The sequence below is a fragment of the Plecotus auritus genome (genome assembly GCF_963455305.1).
Source record: "Plecotus auritus genome assembly, chromosome: 3".
NCBI lineage: Eukaryota > Metazoa > Chordata > Mammalia > Chiroptera > Vespertilionidae > Plecotus > Plecotus auritus.
The window spans coordinates 161490057-161514249 of record NC_137772.1 but is presented as its reverse complement, the minus strand read 5'-3'; the positions used below and the strand labels follow the sequence as shown (position 1 = coordinate 161514249).

At 44.6% G+C, this 24193-nt stretch overlaps 1 protein-coding gene across 2 annotated transcripts in view; it reads left to right on the top strand.

Annotated features, from left to right (window-relative positions):
• Nucleotides 1-19898, top strand: part of IRAK3 (interleukin 1 receptor associated kinase 3) — a 98785-nt gene extending 78887 nt beyond the window's left edge. Inside the window, exons 9-12 of one of the 2 annotated variants that reach the window (XM_080662457.1) lie at nucleotides 13600-13798; nucleotides 14046-14108; nucleotides 14187-14351; nucleotides 15570-19898. In XM_080662457.1, the coding sequence (XP_080518583.1) occupies nucleotides 13600-13798; nucleotides 14046-14108; nucleotides 14187-14351; nucleotides 15570-16094 (952 nt within the window). In that variant the 3' untranslated portion in view covers nucleotides 16095-19898. The remainder of the gene's footprint in view (nucleotides 1-13599; nucleotides 13799-14045; nucleotides 14109-14186; nucleotides 14352-15569) is intronic. The other variant, XM_080662456.1, reaches the window with a different exon arrangement.
• Nucleotides 19899-24193: the final 4295 nt, after the last annotated feature.

Below are 24193 nucleotides of genomic sequence, written 5' to 3'. Positions count from 1 at the left end.
GTGTATTTTGAAGAAGTGGCGTTAGAAGAAGTTTAAGTTTAAAAATTTTGGCTCTCAAAAGAAATTTCAATCGTTGTACTGTTGATATTTGGCTTTGTTGACTAATGAGTTTGCTGACCACTGGGCTAGAGCACAGACTGTGGCCCCTGGTTTCTGCTTTCCCACTAATGTTTAGTGTCTTCAGGCAGCTTCCCGGGGAAATAGGCTCAGAGGCAGAGATTTGCCTGGGGGAGATTTTTAGGGGTGTGCTCTCAGGAACAATAAGTGTCAGGGAGGGAAGGAGGAAGGCAGAACTGGGTGGTTGGAAAAGCTGAGCTGCAATATTGCCCTAGAGGCCTTGGCTGATTCTTTGCCCTGGCGGGGTGACTCGCGTGGATGGAGTATCATCCTGTACACTGCTGAAGTTGGGGTGACCCTTCAAAAATATCCTAAAGTGAGGCAAGGAGCTCAGGTTTTTGTACCCTTTCATCTGTCTGGCCCTGAGCTGGGCTGTAGCTTGGCTGAGGCAGCTCCCTTCTTCCAAGGACAGATCCCAGCTTGGGTTTAGCTGTGAGCCATCAGCCACTCCTCCCTGATGGGAAGCGAGTGCATCCCTGGGTCCTGAAGGAGAGACCTGGGCCACACCCCTGCAGCCACAGCAGTTAGGCATGAAGATTGGACTGGATGCCGCTCTGCAAAATATGACCAAATGATTCTTCTTTTCTATATACTTTCCTTCCCACCTTTTTCCATCCTTTCCTCTTAGTTCAGCAGAAGCTGACTTTCTACTTACACTGTGATTCTGAGCAATTTGCTTAACTTATCTAAGCCTTAGTTTCTTCCTCTGCAAAATGCTAATAAAAGAGTAACAGCTTTGCCCTGGTGGGGTGACTCAGGTGGATGGAGTATCAATCCTGTACACCAAAAGGTTTCGGGTTCAATTCCTTGTCAGAGCACATACTTAGGTTTTGGGTTTGACCTCTGGTTGGGATGTGTATGGGAGGCAGCCAATTGATGTTTCTCTCTCTCATCAATGTTTCTCTCTCCCTCCCTTCCTCTCTCACCAAAATCAATAAACATATTCTCGGGTGAGGATTGAAAAAACAAACAAACGACTCTTCAAAAAAAAATAATAGCTTCTATCTTAGGGTAATATGACAAAGTATATATGGTGCTTGGCAAAGAGTATACTCATCAAATGATAGTTCCTGTTATAATTGGTCAAGAAGTGGTGGAAATAGCAGTGGAGGAGGCTAAGATCTGATGGCTAATCATTCCTTTTACTTCTCTTTTACTTACTGTCATAACTCATTTGGAATGCTATAACCGAAATACTATAAAGTGGATGACTTATAAACAACACACACTTATTTCTCACAGTTCTGAAGGCTAGGAAGTCCAACGCAGGCCTTCTCTTTGTCTGTGAAGGCCCACTTTCTGTTCATAGACAACCATCTTTCCCCTGTGTCTTCACGTGGCTGAAGGGACAAGGGGTCTCTCTGGAGCCTCTTTATAAGGCACTAATCCCTTTCAGGTGGGCTCTATCCTCATAACTAATCACCTCCCAAAGACCTACCTCCTAATACCATCATCTTGGGTTTAGGGTTTCAACATATGAATTTGGGAAGACATAACCATTCATTGTGGTTGGGGATGGATTCAGTCCATACTACTTTACCTCCATCATCAATTTATTGTGTTTGAAAAGTGGATCCACAAACTAAGCTCTATTTTTTAAAAAAATCACTTCTGTGTTAACTAACTTTTTGAACATTTAAATAATTACATTCATTTTAATTCACAAGTATTCATGGAACATCTGTGTGCAGAGCATTGTATTAGACCATGATGATCATAGTCTTGTCCTTGAAGGTTCCGCCTCATGATCAGAGAGATAACACAATCACAGTAAGTATACAGTGCACCACTCACTATGCCCAATGCATGGCTGGTCTGAGAATGCTCTTCTTCTCATTAGGTAGTTCTAAGCCAGGTCTTTGAGTAGATAGGTCATGGCAGTGGATTAGTTGAAAGAAGAGAAGAGACTATTCCTGGTGGAGGTGATAATACGTTCAAGGGAACAGAGTAAAGAATTGCCAACCATATAATAAAAGCAAGACAAATTGATTGATTGGAGAGGAAAGGATGAGGTTGGAATAAGGAAAGATAAGACTGGAGAGGGGTAAGGAAAGTGGTTGGGGTTGGATAGAGCCTCGAGGTCTAACTGGTCTGAGGACCTAGATTTGATAAGCAGAGCTCTCTCAAGGGACTCCGAGGCTTCTCTGGGGTTTTTGTGGGCAAGAGAATGGTTCTGGAATCAGCAGTAGATATCACAATTTTAAAGGAGGCCACTTATTCCAAGCCAGAATCCCAGTACTTGTTTGGATGTGCTGAACTATAAAATCATGTAAGGAACACACTAGATGAGTGCCTGATGAGTAATGGAGATGCAGAGTACCGAAAGATATCTGATCACAGACAGGGAGAATTTCATGGGACAGGCAGGGTTTAAACTGGAAATGCAACTAGCAACATATTTTATTGTTTTAGTTGGCGAAGGGGCTGCCATTGATTGCTGCCTTTTGGGTTTTTCAAAGGGCTCAAAGACTCAACATAACCATCTGTAGACTATGCCTGCCTGGGCATGTGTCAGGGTGTGGAGTTGTGGTATATGGGCACGAATTGAGAATAGTGGTTTCACAATTGTTCATCAGTGTCTTCCTCTCTGCTCCAGAGCAAATCGACCTCTTTCACAGACACTCAACTCTTGACTTTCTGCTAAGCCTGCCAGCAAAGATGTTAATTAGCAGTAGATTCACCCCCCTCCCACTTCCTTTGGTGATGCACACACCTGTTCTCTAGAAACTGGAATGAGACCAACTAGTTTCATTCAAGGCACTGAGCATCTGTCAGGTGGTAATGACATTCAGTTCCCAACAGTCTCGGCCAAACTTAAACTGGCTGACCTAGATTACCCTCCCGAGTTTCTTTTAAATGAATCCTTCACTTTGCTCTAAGTGTGGGTCTCCTTGGTTCTTGGTTCCTCGGTGTACAGCCTAGTGCTCTTAGGAATTCTTACTTTTCTGCCTTTGTCTATTAATTTTTTAATTCTTTGTAAGGAAAGGCAGCTCTAGGAGATCTGTCATTTTGTTACACAACCCTGATAATAGACTAAAAAAAAAAAGGACATTTCAGAACGTGTTAAACAGTGATCTTTTGATGAGTAAGTCAGGGTTCTGTTTGTATTGGAGAAATGGGAGATACTGTATTGTTACCTTTATTTTCGTTTCTGCATCTGGGGCTCAGATGATGGATCACAGAAGAGTTTATTGTACATCCTTTGACATTATCAAATAATGTTTTTAATAGTATGAAATTACCTGGAAGATTGTGCATAAAGTGAGATTAAGTGAAAAAAAGCCAAATTGAAGTAGCATTGAGTACATGATTATAACTTTATAGTACTACAAATTTATGAATTAAAGAAATAGATTAAAGTAAAACATAGAAAATAAAACATACCAAATTATAAATAAGGCTGTATTTAGACAGAGAGATGTAGCTTTTAACTTAATGGCTTAGTTATTACTTCTATGCTATGTTTTTAAATTTTTAAAATAAAATTTATAATAATTATAACATTTATATAATTGTATAATAAAAATAATATTTATTAGAAAAAAATAACCTGGCATCAGATCTTTCTATTTCAAACCGAGGAGCAGAAGAAACTTCAAGAAGGAGTCTAGTTACTAAGTGGTGTCTGAAAGTTCTATTTCATTCATTCCCTGTAATTACTTCCATCTACAAAAGAAGCTTGGTAATCTTACGCCTTTGTGGCTTTTAAAATAGTTTAAGAAATGAAGGTTGTAAGGTCATTATTCTGCAGCCTGGAGCCCAAAGTGTGAGCAGCACCTTCGTCTAAGCAGCGAAAAGGTGCCTGCACCGGCACTGCAGATGAGAGGGCAGGAGCACAGGAAATCCGCTCAAGCCCAGGGCCTCCCACTCTCAGGCCACGGGTTTCTTCTCACGCCTATGATCTGAGCCAACTGAATCTCTTCTTGCTTTCGAATTCTGTGACACTGCACCTGCCTGCTTGTGTGCTGTGCTCTATACCCAAATCTAGGGATTGTACCAGGAGAAGGATGTGAACCTACATTTTTAAAATCCTGGTCATGCTTTATCCTGATCAACTTCAGAGAGGGGATGAGTTCAGCTACGTTAAGGAGGTACCTCCAGAGTCCTGCTCACCCTAGAGCAGGCGAGGCAAAGTCCTGAATTGCCTGTTCCCCAGAGCCTTCTCTCTCCTTCCCCCTTTTCAACAACCAACCCAGATGTCATTGCTGTCTCTGTCTCTTGTCACTGGTTACGTGTATGGCCTTTGGGTCAGGAAGATCTCAGTTCAAATCCCTGCTCTGCTACTTGCTGGCTGTGTGACCTTTGGCGAATTCCTTAAATCCCCAGAGGCTCAGTTTTCTTATCTGGAACTGAGCCGCCTACTACTGCACTCCTCCCAGGTGGTGGGGATGGAGGGAGATCATTTATATAAAGCACCGCCCAGGGTTTGGCAATAGGCTGTAATTTCTCCCACCTAGTGGAGGCTGCCTCTTCCACCTCCCAAGTGTCTCATCCAGCCATCCCTGGGCCCGAGCACAGCAGTTGTCATAGCACCATCGGGGCGCAGCTCTGATGATTAGAGCTTCCTTTATAGTGAGCTGAAACCTGTCTTCCTGTGACCGCTCAGCCACTGTTTTGCACTGGAATTATCTATATACACCTAAAGAAAAGAGATAAAAGTTCATTTCAATTCTGCTTTGTAATCAGCAGTTACTTAATCTCTTATGAGTAGCTGAATAAAAAGATTTTTTTTTCTAGTTAACTATAGTAAATTGAAAGAGCACCGAACACAGGAAAAGGAGGGCTAAGCTTTAGTCCTGGCTCTGCCACTAAAAAATCATTTTGCACCCTAGCCAGTTAGGCTCGGTGGATAGAGTGTTGGCCCTTGGACTGCAGGGTCTGGGATTCAGTTCCCATTAAGGGCACGTAGTTCGGTTGCAGGCTCGATCCCTGGCCCTGGTCTCGCTCACATTCATGTTTCTCTCACTCTGTCTCTCCCTCTCCCTTCCCCTGACTCTAAAAAAGAAAATCAGTGGCCCTAGCTGGTTTGGCTCAGTGGAGCGTTGGCCTGCGGACTCAAGGGTTCCAGGTTCGATTCCAGTAAAGGGCACATGCCTGGGTTTCTGGCTTGATCCCCAGTAGGGGGCGTGCAGGAGGCAGACGATCAATGATGTTTCAATCTCTCCCTCTCCCTTCCTCTCTGAAATCAATAAAAATATTTTTAAAAACCCAATGGAAAAATATCCTCGGGTGAGGATTAACAACAACAAAAAAAAACTATTTTGCACCAAATAAGTCATTTCAACCATGTGGGCCTCATTTACCTCATCTGAAAAAGGAGCGATTATATTATAAAGCAGCGATTATATAGCAGCGATGATAAGTCAGTTTCATCTCACATTTCATCTTTGATTGATTGGCAATGATTTTCCACAGGCAGTATTGAAAGGGAATTGGGGTGTGCATTCTGAACTCAATTAGTGATGTCTGCCAAGAATATGGGAGAAAGTTTTGGCAACATTGGGGCCACATATTTGCCATATGAAGAGAGGTCTAATCTACTTATGGTTTTAAATTATCTTAATTAACAAACTGACTATATCAACACATGTTTGCTTACTACTATCTTCCATAGACTCAACATCATGCTTATGTAAACAACAGAAGCTAGTCTCTGAGTAAGAGTCAAATGGCATATAGTGCAGCTGTACAGTGGGGACTTGGAGAAAGGAGGACCGCTAGAATCCAGGGCAGTAGAGTGAAAACTTCATGGAGGAAGTGAATATTAGGCTGCAGAGGGGCCTGGATCAAAATTAGTGGGGGGAGGGAGGGAGAGGAGTACTTTGCAGGTGAAGGGAACAGTATAAAGAAAGAGCACTGAACACAGAGAAAGGAGGGGAATGGCAAGGAGGTAAGGGGTAAAGGGAATCAAATGTTTGGTGACAGATGGAAACCAAACTTTTGGTGGCGAGCATGCTATAGTGTATACAGATATCAAATGATAATGCTGTGCAGCTGAAACTTACATAATGTTCTTAACCAATGTTACCTCAATAAAAATTAAAAATTTAGCTTGACTGGTGTGGCTCAATGGTTGAGCATTGACCTATATGAACCAGGAGGTCACGGTTCAATTCCTGGTCAGGGCACATGCCTGGGTTGTGAGCTCGATCCCCAGTGTGGGTCCTGTAGGAGGCAGCCAAACAATGATTCTCTCTCATCATTGATGTTTCTATCTTTCTCTCCCTCTCCCTTCCTCCATGAAATCAATAAAAAATATATTTTTTTAAATTAAAAAATTTAAAAAAGAAAGAAAGCCCTTCAACACCAGTAAGTGCAGTCCTCCCTGCCTGCATTAGTAAGTGCTAATACATCAGGGTAGCTGACAGGTTACAGACAGGTCAGGGAGTCAGTGAAAGCTCGAGGACTTTAGACCTGACCTAAGAGCCCACTGGATGATGTATTAACCTCCCCAACAACCCCGAGTTTGGGTATCATCGGTCTTATCTCAGTCTGACACAGGAGGAAGCTGAGACTTCCAGAAATTAGTAACCTGCTCTGTCACACCTCTGTAGATGGCGGAGAGAGGCAGGGCTCGTGTGTGTGGGCCCAACAATCACGCTCTTATTCGGTGATGAATCTTTGTCTCTAGGGGCACATTGGCTTCACTGGGCAGTGTGGAGAGTAGGAATTTTTGAGCACTACTGAGGCCATGGACTATGCCCCAGATAGAGTTGTCAGTGCTGACACCAGGCCAGGCCTTGAGATACGGTCTCACGGCCCCTTCCCAGCACGTAGGCCTTCTTTCATAGAACACTGTCAGCTTTCTGAAGAACAGGATGACCCTGTGAATAACATGGTCGTCAATGGCATGATCCTGACGTTGCTTAGGAAAAACTGTTCTGTCTTGGGTTACTTGCTCTGCAAGAACAGGATATGGTAAATGTGCTTAAAAGTGGTCCTGCACAAAGGGTCGGGGCTGCTCTCTGGACTCCCTGCATGGAGAATGGCAGAGCAGTCGCCGGCCAGCTTATAAAGGCTCCCTAAATTTTAATTTGGTCTGGGACTCCAGTGGTCATTCACTCGCGTTCGCTCCACAACAGGCAGAGACAGGGAAATTGGCAGGAAAGGAGAACGTGATTAACGTTTGCTGACATTGGACGCCTGGTGAAAACGGCAGCAGGCAGTGGCCTGACTGGAGATGGGGCCTGAGTGTGCGTTCAGGACCCGTGCCTGTGAAGCAGTGAGAGCAAACAGGCTTCCCAGGAGACGCTGTGCTAAGGACACCCAAGGAGGAAGCCAAGCCCACATTTCAAAAGTGTTTTCGAGAAGCCTGGTGGTTTCGTTTGCCCAGAAATGTCTTCGTAATTCTCTTCAAAGAGAATGTTATAAAAACAAAACTTTATTTCCAGATGGTGGAATTCGAGGAGGAAAAGGATTTAAAGAAAAGAATCTTAAAGAGTTGACGTCTCTGCTCTTGACAAATGACCTTCCCATTTTTATTTGGGGAATGGAGATGTTTTTGAATTACAGGATCCCATAAAAGCCTCTGAAAGCAGTGATCGTTCTTGCTTTTTCCAGCCTATCCTTTCCGAGCTTAATTGTTTTCACATTTATGAACAATCTTAAATTCAAATGCATTTTATCTTAGGCATTTTTCATCCCAGACATTCATCCCTATTCGTTTCCTGGTGAACATTTCTAATGTTTCCTGTGAGATTATGTTCTCTCATCCATTCGGGTTGCCGTCAGTCTCCTGCCAAGTGTGAGAGTCTTCCGTCCACGGGAAGGGGCCTGGGAAAGAAAGGAGGGAAGGAGGCACTTGCTTTGGTCAGAGATGTATGGTTGCAGCAAGTCACAGAGAGTTTCCTTTGCAAGGGATTAGAAGACTGAGTGGCTGGGAAGGGGGGTAGGAAGCCACAGTGGGCCCCTTCCTACGACCATGGCATGCTTGCCTGCGGACCCAAGCCTCCCCCTCCACTCCCAGCCCTGATCTGTGTGGTGAGCCTGCTCCAACTCAGTGTATAGTAGGAATGGCAGCGCCTGCAGGAAATGCAGTTTGTTGGTTTGTTTGTTTGCTTAATTAACCAGCCTCCTCCCTTTTCCTCTCCCTCCACAAAAATCTTGTTTTTCAGAAGCATTTTAGATACAAACAACTCTTTTCCTTCAGACTCTCCTATTTTCCCCTAAGAGTCTCCTTTCTTTTTTTCTTTTTTTGTTTTGTTAATTCTCACCTGAGACTATTTTTCCATTGATGTTTAGGGAGACTGGGAGAGGGAAAGACAGAGAGAAACATTGATATGAGAGAAACACATTGATTGGTTGCCTCCTGCATGTGCCCCGACCAGGGCCTGGCCAAGGAGGAGCCTACAACAAAGGTACATGCCCTTGACCAGAATCGAACCTGGGAGACCCTTCAGTCCGCAGACTAATGCTCCATCCACTGAGCTAAACCGGCTAGGGCTCTCCTTTCTTCTAAAATATCTAAATATGTTCATTCTTTTCTAAGGGATGCCATTTTTATTACATAAATTAAAAATTCCCTTATTAACTCTATTTGTCATCACTGACTCCAAACCCCCACATTCATTTATTTACATACATGGATGCATATATGTATGCACACATATGTATTAAACAGTCCTATATAATAAAACCCTAATATGCAAATTGACCTTACAGTGAAAGGACTGGTGAAAGGACTGGTCGCTATGACACACACTGACAACCAGGAGGCAGATGCTTCCCGAGAGGGAGGTGACCAGCAGCTGCGACCAGGGGGTGGAGCCGGCCAGCGGGCGGTGCCTGGCTGCCAGCCAAGTTGGGTGCCAGCAGGGCCCCCCCCAAGCCCGATCACTCCACCCGCCGGTTGCCCCACAGATGGCCCTGATTGCCAGCCAGGCCTAGGGACCCTACCCTATATATTGGGAACAGTCTCTTAGATTTAAAAATTAAACCTGGCAAGGCTACTCTAACACTGAAAATACAGGATGATGCAGTGATGACATACATGGACTCTGACCACATTTTGTGGTCAGCCCTGATTCTGACACTTATAACTGTGTGACAAAGCCAATTACTTAACTTCTCTCTGCTTTGGTTTTTCCACCCATAAGATGGGAAAAATGGTACTACTGCCTCAGAAGCATCATGTTATGTACTACTTTTTATAATCAGAGCAAAAAAAAATGTAGCTGCCCATACAACAGCAAGATGCCTTTCACCTGTATGAAAAGTATGGTCACTGGTGCATGCAGCATCCCGGATTGTGAGAGGGATGTCTGACTGCCAGTTTAGGCACGACATCCTCTGAGGGGTCCCAGATTATGAGAGGGTGCAGGCCGGGCTGAGGCTCCCCTCCCCACCCCCGTGCACAAATTTGGTGCACCGGGCCTCTAATATCTTATATTTTATCTTTCCATGGTCTTAAAATTCCTGGAAATGTTCATTTAGTAGGTTCTTCCAGAACTTTTTTGGAACTATTCTGAAACTCAGTCGATGCCTTGAAACTAGTTAACCCAAGGGCCCTCAGAGTCCAGGGTTATCCTCTAACCTCTGTACCTTTGTTATTTCAAATTGGTGTCCTTGAACTTCTAGAGATACCCAACCAAGTTCCCTGGGACTTTAAGGTCAAGTGGTGTGTGTAGAATGGACAATGGCCAACCCACATCCTTCAAAGCACATTTCCAGTCCTTCCCTGAATATCAGGCACTCTGCTTGTGTTTTCTCAATTAATCCTTGTAACAATCCTGTGAGTTAAGCACTATCAGATCTGTTTACCCACAGGGAAGCTGAGGCTTGGGGCAGTTGTGCTAGTTCGGTTGGAGATGCAATTTCACACCAACAGGAGGAATACCCTGTATTGACTGGGCCTTTACAGAGAGCATAGAACTCATAAGGCACCTGTCAAAGCAAAACCGAGCTCTAGTGCTGTCTCTGAGTCCTGCCAGGCTTTACTGGGAAAGAAACAGCTGCATCATCCCAGGGGGGAGTAAGGGTTTCTGTTCGCATCATTTTGGCCAGATGCACTGCAGCAGGGAGGGCTGTGTGCACCCCTCCCAGTCACCTGCAGGCTCCCGGGGAGACTGGGTCTTACCTCATCTGATGAGGGGTATCTTGGTGTGACAACAGCAGTAACACAGACAGCAAGATGTCCTGTCGCCTCAGGCTGTCAACCAGAGGCCACGTGGGTCCTCTTTATCTCTGGGGCCTGTTGGGTGGAGTCTGGACTTTTCCTGAGAGTTGCCAGGCACTCAGGGACTGGGCTACTGGGCACCAATAATGTCCCATAAAATCCTATAAAAATAAATGTATCTTTAAAAACCAATAATGCACTTACATGTCAAACATGGTATTTGCACTTACGTTCAAATCCTGCATTATAAGCTAGGTGTATCATCTTGCTTTATATTTAAGGCCCATAGGCTTCTACTGAATCAGGGGACAAACTGGTGAGCAATGAAAGCAATTCTTGTAGCCATTGAGGGATGCAGTTCCCCCCAAAAAAGAATTGTCGTAAAGACTCTTAGCAAGAGGGAGATTACGTAATATTCCCAGAGTGAGGATTTAAGTCACCACCTGTGTAGGCTTTTCCCCATCTCCTTCGTGACTCTGCCATGATCCCTCTGTGGAAGAATGATCTAGAGGCCTCTCTGTTACAGTAAGTGGTTTGTGGGAAAGAATAGAAGAAATAGGTTGCAGAGACTCTAAATTAAGTGTGTGGGCCATTGGATGTTTCTCACCTGTGTCTTTGGTAGCCAGAATAGCTAGCAAGCTGCCCTTTTAGTGCATGTTGTTACATGCGTTCAGTTATTTATATTGTCTTTATTTTTTTAGTTTGTGTTTACCCCTATAGGATAAACGCATTCAGTTGACCTACATGGTAGCTGAAGGCACTTTATGTTGGAACATTCTATTTGAGGTAGAAGCAGGGGAAAGAATTAGGCAGAATTGATTGTTGACGGGCCTTATGCAATTCCCACTTTTCTGAAACAGAACATCCTTCTTCCTCGGCTACCATTAACCTTTATTTAGAGCAGAGTAAATCACTGGGCTCAAAATTTATGGTATACAGTAAGGTCTGCTGGTACACAACTTGTCTTTTCACCAAATATCATTATTCAAAGTGTAAACACAGTGCCCTAGGACAATGTCGCATTCTTACTGATGACCTCTCGCAGCCCCGAACCCTCCATGGGTTTTACCGGGTAACGCATCACTGTTCCCCAGGCCGCCTCTTACAGAACTGCTTCCCCAGCTGCCAGAAGCTTCCCACCAGTTCTGCTGAGGGTCAAATAAATAGATTAGAATATGGGGGTTTTTGTTGTTACTGCTTTTTTTCTCTTTTGTACCTAGGAAAGAATTATTCTTTGGGAGTCTGAGTGATCCACAGATTTAGTTTTTTGCATTCTCATGGCTCTGGCATTCTAAGTTACGCTTTAAACCTTCTTCAGAGCTGGTGGAGGAAGAAGAGAGCTAGCAGTTTGACAAGGAATATCTGGCCTTTGGAGCTCTGCTGCCTCCTCCTGGGCTGAAATGAAGAGGGGCGGCTGCAGAGGAGGGCCGGGCCCTGAGTGCGGCAGAGGCTGGAGGGGCGGAAGGCTGGTCCTGGTGGTGAGAGCTAATGAACCTCTCTGCCCACCTCACTCCTGGCACGCCTGGCACACTCCTGCATTAACTACCCCGGCACTCAGAATTGATCAGGGCATCCCAGGAAGCCCTGGCCTTGATCTGAAAGAGTGCAGTGTACACCCGTGGAAGAAGTAATTGTGAACTAAATGTCTGTTCTTTCCGAGAGATGGAGAGAAGGTAGGGTCTGGCTCTAGTATATTCCTCATCTTCAGAAGTATGTCAGGATAGTTAATGCTGTTTTCCAAATGAGAAGCCCCAGAATGGGTGAGGAGCGACATAGGTGTGTGAGACCCAGGCTGGTCTTAGAAGCTGCTGCATTTGAAACGTCAGGAGAGAAAAGATAAGGCAGGGGGAGAAACGAGGACTGTGCTTCTGAGATAAGCCTCCTCCCAGATACAAGTCCCTCCCTGACTTTCTCCTCATTAACGAAAGGACCGCACACAGGTAGGGGCTCTAGGGCTTATGCAGAAGATGGGTTCTTTGGGATTTGCGATTCTCCTGCCACCTTCAGGGGAGGGAGAGTGACATTAATTTAAGGCATGTCTTTCCGATCTCAGGGAGCCCCATCATTTTGTTTGTCAATTGAGTCCTAGACAAAGTCTGGATTAGAATTCTCGAGGCCTCCATTTCAAATCCTTGAAACAAAGCCAAGACTGAATGTTCGGAATCACAGCTGTGCCTGCAGTTCAGACATGTGGAGTAGCCTGCTTGTCAGCCTGCTCGTCCAGGGACAGCAGGGACTCTGGAGCTTTCATGAGAGCCAACACTTGTTGAGAATTAATAATTTTCTGTGTTTATCCTGCAGCTATTCACCACATTTAACAAGAGTGTGTGGCACTCCAAAGGTCCCGCCTGGCATTGGGATGGGCAGGGATCTCATGCTAGCTTTGGTTTCAGGGGACAAAAACAAGCCCTTAACAAAGTTGAAAAGCAGATAACTTTCTCTTAGCCCACCCACCTCTTTTCTCAATGGCCATCTGCTCTCTTGTGAGGAATTACCCCCACCTAAGCCAGCGTTTACTGAGCATGCCCAGCAGTAGGCCATGTCTGTGCCTGTGAGTTCTGTTGTTTTCCTCATTTCACTCATGAGGGAAGATGCTGCTGAGGTTTCCGGGGTGAAGTGACCCGCCAGCGGCTACAGAGCCAGGTGGGCCATGGGAAATGGGGGTCCCCCTCAGCTTATCTTTTCCCACCCTTCCTACAGCAACCCTTCCAAGGTCAAACAAGCTCACGCTTACTCCCAGCCAAGATGTGAAGTGACTATTAAGGTTTTTATGTGACGAACAGCTAAAATGGACTCCAAGACTTTGCCTTTGCCTCTTTAGACGGTTACATTTTAAACGAGACTGAAAGACAAAGAAGCCATGGGGATGGGACTGTGGAGTAGGGTTATCCTTAAAGCAGGGCCACTGAAGATTCCTCAAAACCTCGCAGGTGAGTGGCTGTAGGCAGAGCATTCCACAGCAGAGCGCCATGCATAGAACTGACAGTTACTGGCTGAGTAAGACCCAGGTCACGTTCTCATCACGTGCAGGAAGAGCACAAGGAAGGCTGCTTTGGTTCACGTTAGCGTCTCCTATTGACGAACCATCAGCTTTATCCACCAATCCCACGTAGGCAGCTGTGAATTCGAAATGCGCACAGTTCCTAGGTCAGGGTTTGGTTTTCGGTTCTATAGAACACTTGGATTTAGGACACATTCTCACATTAAGAGAAATGAGAATATGTCCTACAGTTCATGGAAAATTATGGATGGCTCTATTTTGTCCATGTTTGCAATTAATAAGACACGAAGGTGAGCTCATCACGTTGTTTTTCACCAAAATGCCTTCATGATGTTTTTGTCTTGTTTGTCCTTGCTCATCACTTTAGTGCCAACATACTTTTGGATGATCAGTTTCAACCCAAACTCACTGATTTCGCCATGGCACATTTCCGACCCCACCTGGAGCCTCAGAGCGCCACCATAAGCATGAGCAGTGGCAGCAGTAACCATCTGTGGTACATGCCAGAAGAGTACATCAGGCAGGGCAAGTTGTCCACTAAAACAGATGTCTACAGCTTTGGCATCGTAAGTACTGACAATGCTCTCAATTGAGTGGGACATTTGAAACCTGTATGATTTCATTAACCAATGTCATGCAACAAATGATCTCCTGTTACTCATTGTGTTATACATTAATTTTGGGTAATCAATCAGTAATAAAATATAAATTCATTAATTGGAATGAACTATATTCATTGTTAAGGTTACTAGCCGCCACTAATATGTGGATGTAGTTAATGTACGTAACTGACTTTCTGTGTGTCCTTTGTAGGTGATAATGGAAGTTCTGACCGGTTGTAAAGTGGTGTTGGATGACCCAAAGCACATTCAGCTGGTAAGACTTGTCCTCCTCTCTGCACCGGGTCATCTTTCTGATAGAGTTCTAAATGAGGTTGTCTTCTTCTCCTCCTAGAGGGATCTCCTGATGGAATTGATGGAGAAGAGAGGCCTCGATTCATGTGTCTCATTTCTAGATAAGAAAGTGTTTCCCTGCCCACGGAATTTTTCTGCCAAACTCTTCTATTTGGCGGGCCAGTGTGCTGCAACACGGGCAAAATTAAGACCATCAATGGATGAAGTACGTATGCACACAGTTTTATTAAAAGCTGAATCCATAGAACCATGGAAAATTGGATAAATGTGTATCTAAGTAAATTCTTTATTAATGAGACAAATCCAGCCCCCAAAATAGAATTATAATCTAATAGATAGCTTTTCTAGGTCGAAATGTTGTATCATCAGGTACTCTAGTACAGGTCATTCTTGGGTGGAACCAGAGCACCACAAACATTTTAAGGAAGAGACATAGTAATTCGGAGATAATATTTTATTCAACCTTCATTAAGAGATCTGCCCATTAAAAATGCAGTGTGTATTCCCCTTATTGGTTTTTCATTCATCTGTCCATCTATTTAATCATCCATTCATTTATTTGTTTACAATAAACAAATAAATTTAGTGCCTACTTTGCAAGGGCCAGATGTTGTGCTGGGTGCTGGGGATACTGCAGTGATCAAGATACAGCTGCTGCCCTCAAGCCCACTATCCACAGGGAGAGTGACCTCAGGAAACATGAGATTCAGGACAGAAAGATAAGGATCCTGGTAGATGGGAGCATGGAATTGGTACATTCTAGCTGATGGAAGTCAAAGAAACTTCTTGATGGAGGGGCCAGTGGAGGTAGGCCCTGAAGAACAGGGTGGATTTAGGTAGCCGTAAGGATGGACGGACATTCCAGGAAGAGAATATACACCTGCAAAGGCTCAGAGGGCTGGATTTCATGTGGCTAAAACCACAGGTAGTTTTGCTTCTGTGGGATGGTGGGGAAGGAAAAGCTGCAGGGTTGTAATAGAAGGTTCCAGGTGACAGAGCAGGGGTGGGGAACCTTTTTTTCCGCCAAGGGCCATTTGGATATTTATAGCATCATTCGAGGGTCATATAAAATTATCAACTTAAAAATTAGCCTGCTGCCCTCTAAAATCAATAAAAACATATTTTTTAAAATGATAAGAGATTCACCCCAGGTCAAAAAGTAGTGGTAGCAAATCTAGGCCTAAGGTCAGGTCTCTTGATATTCAATTCAATGCAGTTTCTTTTATCCTTTGCTTCAAGTTACTTAATTTACTCATTAAAACGAAGGGTTTAACTAATCTTTGATACCTTCTCATTCAAAATTCTGTAGCAGAACTGATTTCATGAAAACAAAAGCACAGTCCTTCACAGGTAGACAGGAAGAGGGTAAAAGGAGAGGTAGGTCAAGCTTAACTCCATGTTTGCTTGCTTCTTGGTCAATTAGGTCCTAACTACTCTCGAAAGCGCTCAAGCCGGCTTATATTTTGCTGAAGATCCTCCCACCTCACTCAGGTCTTTCAGATGTCCTTCTCCTCTGTTCTTGGATAACGTGCCAAGTATGCCAGTGGAAGATGATGAAAGACAGAACAGACAGCCTCTGCTTCATGATAAACATTTGAGAAAAGAGAGAATGGCTCAGAAAATCCCCTTTGAATGCAGCCAGTCTGAGGTTACTTATCTGGGCTTTGACGGGAAGACGGGGAGTAAGAGAAATGAGGACGCTTGCAAACTGCCCAGTTCTCCTCGTGAAGAATGTTGGCCTCCCAAGCACGCGGCACCAGCCTGGGATTCAGGGGCCTCCGGTGTAGATGCGGACCCTTCTGCAGAAGCTGCAGGCCACTCTCACAGGAGCAGGCCCGTGGAGACCAGCTGTTCCAGTGAATTTGTCTGGAATGAATGTGAGCAGGACCAAAAGGAATCCATTTTACCAGAAGATAAAGAAGATGGCAAGTATTACCCAGGCACTTGAGTACAGGTGCCATCTTGGGAAGACATTGCCTTTGTAAGTAATGCCCTGAGGATGATCCATGAGACCTTGGCAATGAGGATCAACAATCTGGACAATCCCATTCTTTACTTTCCAACTTGCAAAACAGGGGGCCTTAAAAGTGTGTTTTATCGGGTAATCACCTCAGATCAAACCTAGGCTAAATTAGAGCCATTCGTGATTACTTAAGATCATGGGCTCTGACTTCGGACAAACAAAGCAATCAAAACCTCCCCAAATGAGACTGGATCCTGATGTCCTTCACGACATTGATCTGAGTCCTCAGAGCCTCATTCTGCTACGTGTGTTCGGTTGGATTCCATTGTTGGGTGTAGCTGGCCTGTGAAGTCGTAGGAAATGTCTAGTTTATAAATATTAATAGTTGCCCTTTAAAGAATTGCCTTTCTGTGTACTTTGATTGACCCGTGGTAGTTCCCTGTTCATCCCTATCAAGCTTGCCTGTGTGAAGATGAGCCAGGCTCACCCTTGGCTATGACATGGTCTCTGCAGAGAGCGGATTCTTGCCCAAGATCTGTGGTCTGTATTTAAATTCTTAGAATAATTTAGCACATAGAATACAATTGTTGACTGTTATTACAAGTTCTTTTTTTTTTTTTTTACAAACTTAGGTACCTATTATATCCTAAGTAGGATGTATGAAATTTGAATCAAGTCATTTTGTTTCTGAGAAAATGGCTGGTCAGAAGAGCCTAGGTCTGCTTTTTGATTCTGTACCTTCCAGCTCGATGCCTTTGCTCCTGCTGTGTCCTGTATCGCTCCCTCTTAAAATCATACCAATCCTTCAGGGCCCAGAAGAACTTCCATCCTCCCAGAGACTTCCCTAATCTCTCCAGCCAGAAGTACTCACTTTATCAGCATTTCCATAGCAATATTTTTGTATATATATTTTATACTTGCCACTTTCTGAATGGTACCAAAGTTGCTTGTACCATCTTCTCTCTCTGACCAGGCTTGTAAACTGCCCGTTAGTTTTCTACTGTTGCTGTAATGAATCATCACAGACTGAGTGGGCTAAAACAAAGTAGGTTAATTATTTTGCAGTTCTGGAGGTCAAAAGTCCGTGGCATTCCTTCTGGAGGCTTTAGATGCAGATTCGTTCCCTCACCTATTCAGGCTCCTGTCTTCCTTGGCTTATGGCCTCTTTGTCCTCAAAGCCAGTAGCGTAGCATCTTTGAATCTAGATCTCTCTTTCTCTCTGACTTCTTCTTTATCACCTATTTCTCATACTTTGGCCCTCCTGCCTCTCTCTTATAAGGATCCTTGTGATTGCATTGGGTCCTCACAGATAATCCAGGAAAATCTCTGCATCTCAAGATCTGTAATTTAATCACATCTGCAATGTCTCTTTTCTTCTGTAAAATAATATATCCGCAGGTTTCTTAGGACACGGACATCATTGGGGACCATTGCTCTGTCACATTCCCTGAGTGTGCAGGGGCCATCTGTTCAAGGCCTAACATGTTATCCTATACAGAGCAAGTGTTTTCTTATAAGTCAAGTTGAATTAAATTATCTCTGTGAACCCACATACTCAAAAATTCAGCTACAGTAAATGCTGTAGAGTAAATTAACAAAGTGGGGATAATGATTGTCTTGGTGATGATGGATAGAAATACTCAAGAAAACCATTTCCAGAGGATTTATAACCGCTCCCTCTTCAGGGCCTATATAATGAAAGGGTAGACCTCTAGCTTCAGAGGAATAGGCATCAGAGGAATAGGCACATGGCGTGTATGTGTGTGTGTGTGTGTGTGTGTGTGTGTGTGTGTGTGTGTGTATAGTTGGGTTAGTCATAGATTAGAGTCCAGATTCAAGAACAACTAATCAAAAACAAGAAGTTATCAGGAATTAGCGTCAGGTTAGCAGACCAAGGTCAGAAATGTGGAGCTACAGTTCTGGGGCAAAAAGGATTTCATGGCAGAAAGTGAGCTTCAAAACACAATAAGCCTTAGACTGATTGACAGGCCCAAAGCAGGCCCCAGGTAAGCAGTTAGGAGAGGCCATGCTCACGGGCAGGGGCAGGTCTGGTGGCCGGCCGGCTGTCCAGTGCTGTCTTCCGCATGTGATCGCGATGTCTGTGTTCACAGTGCTCCTAAATGCTCCTCCTGCTAAGACTAGTAGGGGAGCAGGCTTGGACTTGACTTTAGATGATTTCAATTCTTGTGACCTGACCTGGTTGGCCACTCTTGATTATTCATGCTAATGAAAGGAAGCAGTAGAAGTCTTTGGCATTTGGATTTATAATACGTAAACCATTCTGAGGCTAATTTAGCTTGTTTTATTTGAAAATAAAAAATAGCAAATGTGTTGATTATTTTATCAGTATTAATTTTATCCTCCCAGATTGGCAAATATTGGAGCAATTGACAAGAATATGGGCAAAAGGACATTCTTGTTCACTATTGGCTGGAGTGACAATTGGTACAACCTTTCTAAGAAGGCAATATGTCAATAAAGAATTGTTTAACAAAAAAAGAAGGCAATATGTATTAAAGTTGGCAATATGTATCAAAAATTTAAACAACATACTTTAACCCAGCAATTTGTTTAGGAATTTATTCTAAACACTAGAGGCCTGGTGCATGAAAATTTGTGCCCTGGTGGAGGGGGGCGGTCCCTCAGGCTGGCCTGCCCCCCCTCACAGTCTGGGAGCCCTCAAGTGATGTCCTACTGATGGCTTAGGCCCGCTCCCCTAAGCCACAGTCTGGCCTCCCTATGTGGGAGGCAACTGGGCTGATCAGGTGAAGGTGCCACGCCCATCACCCCACTGCTGCTGCCACTGCTGGCCCCCATGGCTGCTGGCCCTTGGCCCTGCCAGCCCTCGGCCCTTGCTTCTTAGTGCTGGCCCCGCCCCCTGCCCATTGGTGGGTGGGGGGTGATCTGGGGCCAGGCCGGCTGGGGGAGGGGCTTGGGAGGTTGAGGCACAGCAGGTCACACCCTGTCCAGCCTCCGCAGAGGCATGGCACCGGACCAGGCCCACGCTGCTGCCTCTGTGGCTGCCTCTGTGGAAGGGGCAGCACTGGGGCCAGCACCATGCAGCCCCCTCTCCCGTGCCGCCGCCTCTCTCGCACCACCTCTGCAAAAGGGGCCCCAGCGCTGGACCAGCCTGTGCCGCCACCTCTCCCATGCTGCCGGCCCTCGCAGCTGCTGCGGCTTTGTCCAGAAGGACATCCGGAAGACATCAGGTCTATCTGGTCTAATTAGCATATTACCCTTTTATTAGTATAGATTCCCTGAGTGTGCAGGGGCCGTCTCTTCAAGGCCTAGCATGTTATCCTATACAGAGTTAGTGTTTTCTTATAAGTCAAGTTGAATTAAATTATCAAGTGTGTAAATAAGATGGCAAAGATGTACTTTATGAGATTTATGATATTAAAGCATTGGAAACAGCCTAAATGCCCGTCAATAAAAGATGGGTTACATAAAGTGTAGCACACATATACAATTGACTTATATGCAACTGTCATTAAAGATTATTTAGATCATTGTTTATAACTCTGGAAATTTGTCACTGAAATATTATTGAATGAAAACTCAGACTCCAGAATAGCATGTTTAATATGGCCTCATTTATAACACTGGATATTTTAAAATAATACATGTTTCATAGAGAGATCTTTGCCAAAAGGTTAATAATGGTTTTTTTCTGGCCTGTGGTATTTGGATGATCTTTACTTTCCTTAGACTTTTATGTATTTGAAATTTTTATAATGAGCATGTATCATTTTTATTTTCTGAAAACAATAAAGCTATTTTTATTTTGGCAAAAAATCCTCAACCTTTCTATATTTGCTCCCCTCTTTGCTTAGCTGTGCCTTTGGTAACAACTGGCAACTAGCAATGCTGCTTCTATTCCATTGCCCTTAGTTCTTTCTGTCCTCAAAGCTTAGTGACTGGAACTCCCACATAGATTTGTCTGGATCCTCTGAGTAACAAGTTTTGAGAGGGCTTATGAAAAAGCAATCCAAGAGGCAAAACTAGACAAACTGAAATACAGGAATGGACAGTGGCCCTGGCTAGTGTGCCTCAGTTGGTTGGGCATTGTCCCGGGCACTGAAAGGTTGATGGTTTGATTCTGGTCAGGGCACATACTTGGGTTGTAGGCTCCATCTCTGGTAGGGGGCGTGCAGGAGGCAGCCGATAGCTGTTCCGCTCTCACATCAATGTTTCTCTCTCTCTCCCTCTCTCTCTCTAAAAATCAATAAAAATATCTTTAAAAAAAAAGAATGGACAATGGATTACAGTACACAACTGAGAATACTTTATAATTAAATATTACTCAATTTTGGTAAAATCTTTAAAAATCACCCTTAGTATTTATACCTACAAATCATTATTTCAATGTGTAACCTATAGGTGAATTTTAAAATCTTTGGGGAGATAAAATTTTCATCATAAAATATCCATTCTTCAGACGTGTGCCCCACTATCCCCTTTTAGCCCACATAAAAACTGTAACTTGCTGAATTTAGTAGTCTTTGGGCGGAAGTTATCAGTTGAAAATTAAACTTGCAACAGTGCAGAGAAATTGTGACTAAATACAGTGGTTTTCTTTAGCAGGTAGAGATGGAGTCCATATAACAGTGTTAATGGGATTCACACTAATGCATTAGTTAAAGGGAAATAGCTACTATACTCCAGGCTAAAAAAACCAGTTCTAATGAATCCTATCTGGGGAGACTGTTTTGTGGACATAACTAAGTTACAGAGGGTGTCAATATGACAACAACAGCAAAACCCCCATTTCCTTGGCCAATCTAGCTAAAAGACAAATTAGAGCTGGCTTCTTAAGAGCATAACACAGACACAAATTTTGTTCTTTTGATACCAGATCAATGTGTTGGTGCTGCTTTTGCGTTTTCTGGAAGGGAAATGCCAGCTGTGCCATCACTGCGAGGATTTTAACAAAAGACAAGAAATCTACTGAATGAACACAGTGTGAAATGGAGTTGTTCTCACAGCACATTGGAGTGAGGTGTAAATAGCTTCTGCTGGTCTTGTTAACCGGCTTAATCCCATTATTCACTAATGGTAATTTCACGGCGTTCTGAAAGTGTGTACACGCTAATTATAGTGCGCTTACCCAACCATTAAACATCGGGCCTGTGATATTTCTTTTTCTTTTATGTTTGCAGCACAGGATTTTTAAAAAGACCTGCAATGACTTCAACCGAGAGCAAATATTAATCTATGACCTGTTGCTGTTTTTATTCTATATACCCTAGAGAAAAATGTAGGATTTCAGTATGCTCAAAAAGCCAAATATGCATGATTGTGTTAACTCGCTGCCGACAGCTCTGAGCCTGAGACGGGAGGCAGAGTAACCTCTGACATTCTCATTATGCATTTGTCTGGCAGTTAGAAGGGAAGAAATAATTCATGTCATTACTACTACCCTGTCTTGGCCATTAAACTGTATTTCTCTAATAAAAAAATATTACCGTATTTTAGAAGACAGTCTGACATGCCCTCATCCTTCTCCCTATCTCATATCCTGGCACTATTGTTCTTTATTTTAACAGTCACTTGAGTGAACCAAGTAGCACCATCACATCCCAGTTAAAAGATCATCAATTACAGTGAAACTACACTTTCACTTCATCTCAGCCACTATTTCCAAGGCTGTACTCTGAGCCTTATCACCACCTGCAACTGCTCACATCAGAAATTATAGCATGGCCCTGGCCAGTGTTGCTCAGTGGTTAGAGTGTCCGCCTGCCCACTGAAGGATCTCGGGTTCAAGGGCACAAACCTGGGTTGCAGGTTCGATCCCCAGCCCTGTTCAAGGCAGATGCAGGTGGCAACCAATCAATGTGTCTCTCTCACATCGGTCTCTCTCTCTCTCTCTCTCTCTCTCTCTCTCTCTCTCTCAAAATCAATGGAAAAAATATTCTCTAGGGAGGATTAACAAACAAGCAAAATAAATAAATCATAGCATGTTGTCCCTGACGACCTATTATATGATTTCTTTTTTTTTTTTTTTTTCTGGCCTATCACTGATCTCCTCCTCCTCCTCCTCCCTATTCATGTTATTCTTTGCGTAGGCTGGGCTGTGGGTTCACCTGCATCAGTGGAGAAATAGAGCCCCCACTAGGTATTTCAAACAGATAGAATTTAATATTGGGAATTGGTTACCACAGGGTTGGAAAGGAAAGGCTAGAAGAGAAAAAAAAAAGTGAAGTTAGAGATTAAACTTGGAAACATCCTCTGTTTCCTTTCTGCCATATCTGATGGGCAAAATATCTGATCTGCAAAAAATTGTCCAGTTCTTTTCTCGTTCCCACGATCTGCTTTCTCTGTGCTATGATGTCACATGCACACTGCTTTCTCTGACGGTGACGTCACATGCGCCTGTTCCTTACTGCTGCTCGGCTGTCTGTCTGCTAGTCTCAGGCCATCTGTCCCCTCCTCGCCCAACAGCATTTTAGACGGCTTCTCTTCAAGGCTCCGTTCCTTTTCTGTCTTCTGACTCGGAGCCCCTGTGTCTGATTCCCACTTCAGAGGGAGACAAAGCCGGCGCTGGCCGGACCCTGGTCCCCTCTCCTGCTTCTGCACTGACCCTTCTGCGCTGGAGGCTTCTTGCCTCCTCCCCGCGCTTCCTCCGCCCGCCTGTCTTCGGGGCCTTTTCCTTCTGTTCTGTGCTCTGGGGCCTCTCCTCTCCTTCACTCGCCAGGGGCCTTTCTGCTCTGTCTCCAACCTCTCATGTTCCACGTCTGCTTCTCCTCGACATGGACACCTGATTACACCATTTTCGGTATTGGCGGCGGGGGGACCTCTTCTTTAATTGCATCTTACCTAACTTCCTATTCTTTCCAGCCAGGCCTTCCATAAGGCAGACTGCACCAACTCCCGCCTTCTTTCACATCCTGTTTGTCCCTCGGCTCCTTTCTTTAATAAGGGCTGCCCTCCATCCCACAGTTTCTCTCTGAGACAGTCAGGGGCTCCTCAGACTTTACCGCTGGATTTCTCTGCAGCATCTGACATTGGTGACTTGTGCTTCTCTCACTGTCCCCCTACCCCCCTTCCAGAACATAGCTCTCTCATTTACACGTCTACCATTCTGACCCCTCCCTCTCTCTCCCTTGCTGCCTTCTTCATCTCCTCCTCCTCCTCCTCCTCTGCTGTTTGCTCAGATGTTGCCATTCTCTGGGCTTCTCTCACCTCCCTTGATGAAGTCCTTTGCTCTCCTGGCTTTAACCAGGGTGTGTTCTCCCGCAGTGAGGCTCCAGGCCCACTGGACAGGGCTATCGTGGTGGGGTCAGCATCCATCAGCCACACCGCTCACCAGAGCAGATTTGCGTTAACCTGTGAAAGTCTGTTTCCTCACTTGTACAATGAGACTAGATATCTTATGGGCTTACTGTGAGGATTAAAATAATGTGGAAAAAACACAGTTTCTGGCATACATAAATGACTAATAAGTTGCAGTAATCCCACTGTGGTTAATGGTGCTGCTACTTAAAGGGAACAACTACCCAGGGCCTGCTGGGTACCTGTGAGGTCTCGCCTGCACCTGCTGTAGCCCACCAGCTATAGTGTGAACTGTGGGACCTTTATGTGGGCTCACTGGCACCTCTTTCTGCCCAGAAAGCACAGCATTAGGAACTGTTGCATGTTCTCCATTTCCTCTCATGTCTAACCCACTTCCCGGCCAGATGCCTTTGCTTCCTGACCTGAATAACCTCCCGTTCCACCTGACCTGGTCTTTTGAGGTCTGCACATTTAAAAAGCCCATCTCTCCACAGTCTCCCAAACCCAAGCCAGGCCTAGCTAGTACTAACATTCTTGATGTGTTCCTGTGCAGTACTAGTTACAAATCGGCTAATATCAGGGGAATGCAGTTTGGGGGGCACCACCCAACAGGATACAGGTCTGGTCCTTGCCTACTCTTCTACCTTTATCCACTCTCCTGTAAGCGCTCATGCCGCCCCCAATGAAACCACTGGCAACTTCCAGAAGGCACCATGCTGCTCTGCCTTCTCTGTCTGAATTGCCTCTCTCCACCCCATCCTCCTCTGTGCAGCCGCCCCTAACATCTCTCCCCGGCTCCTTGCCAAATC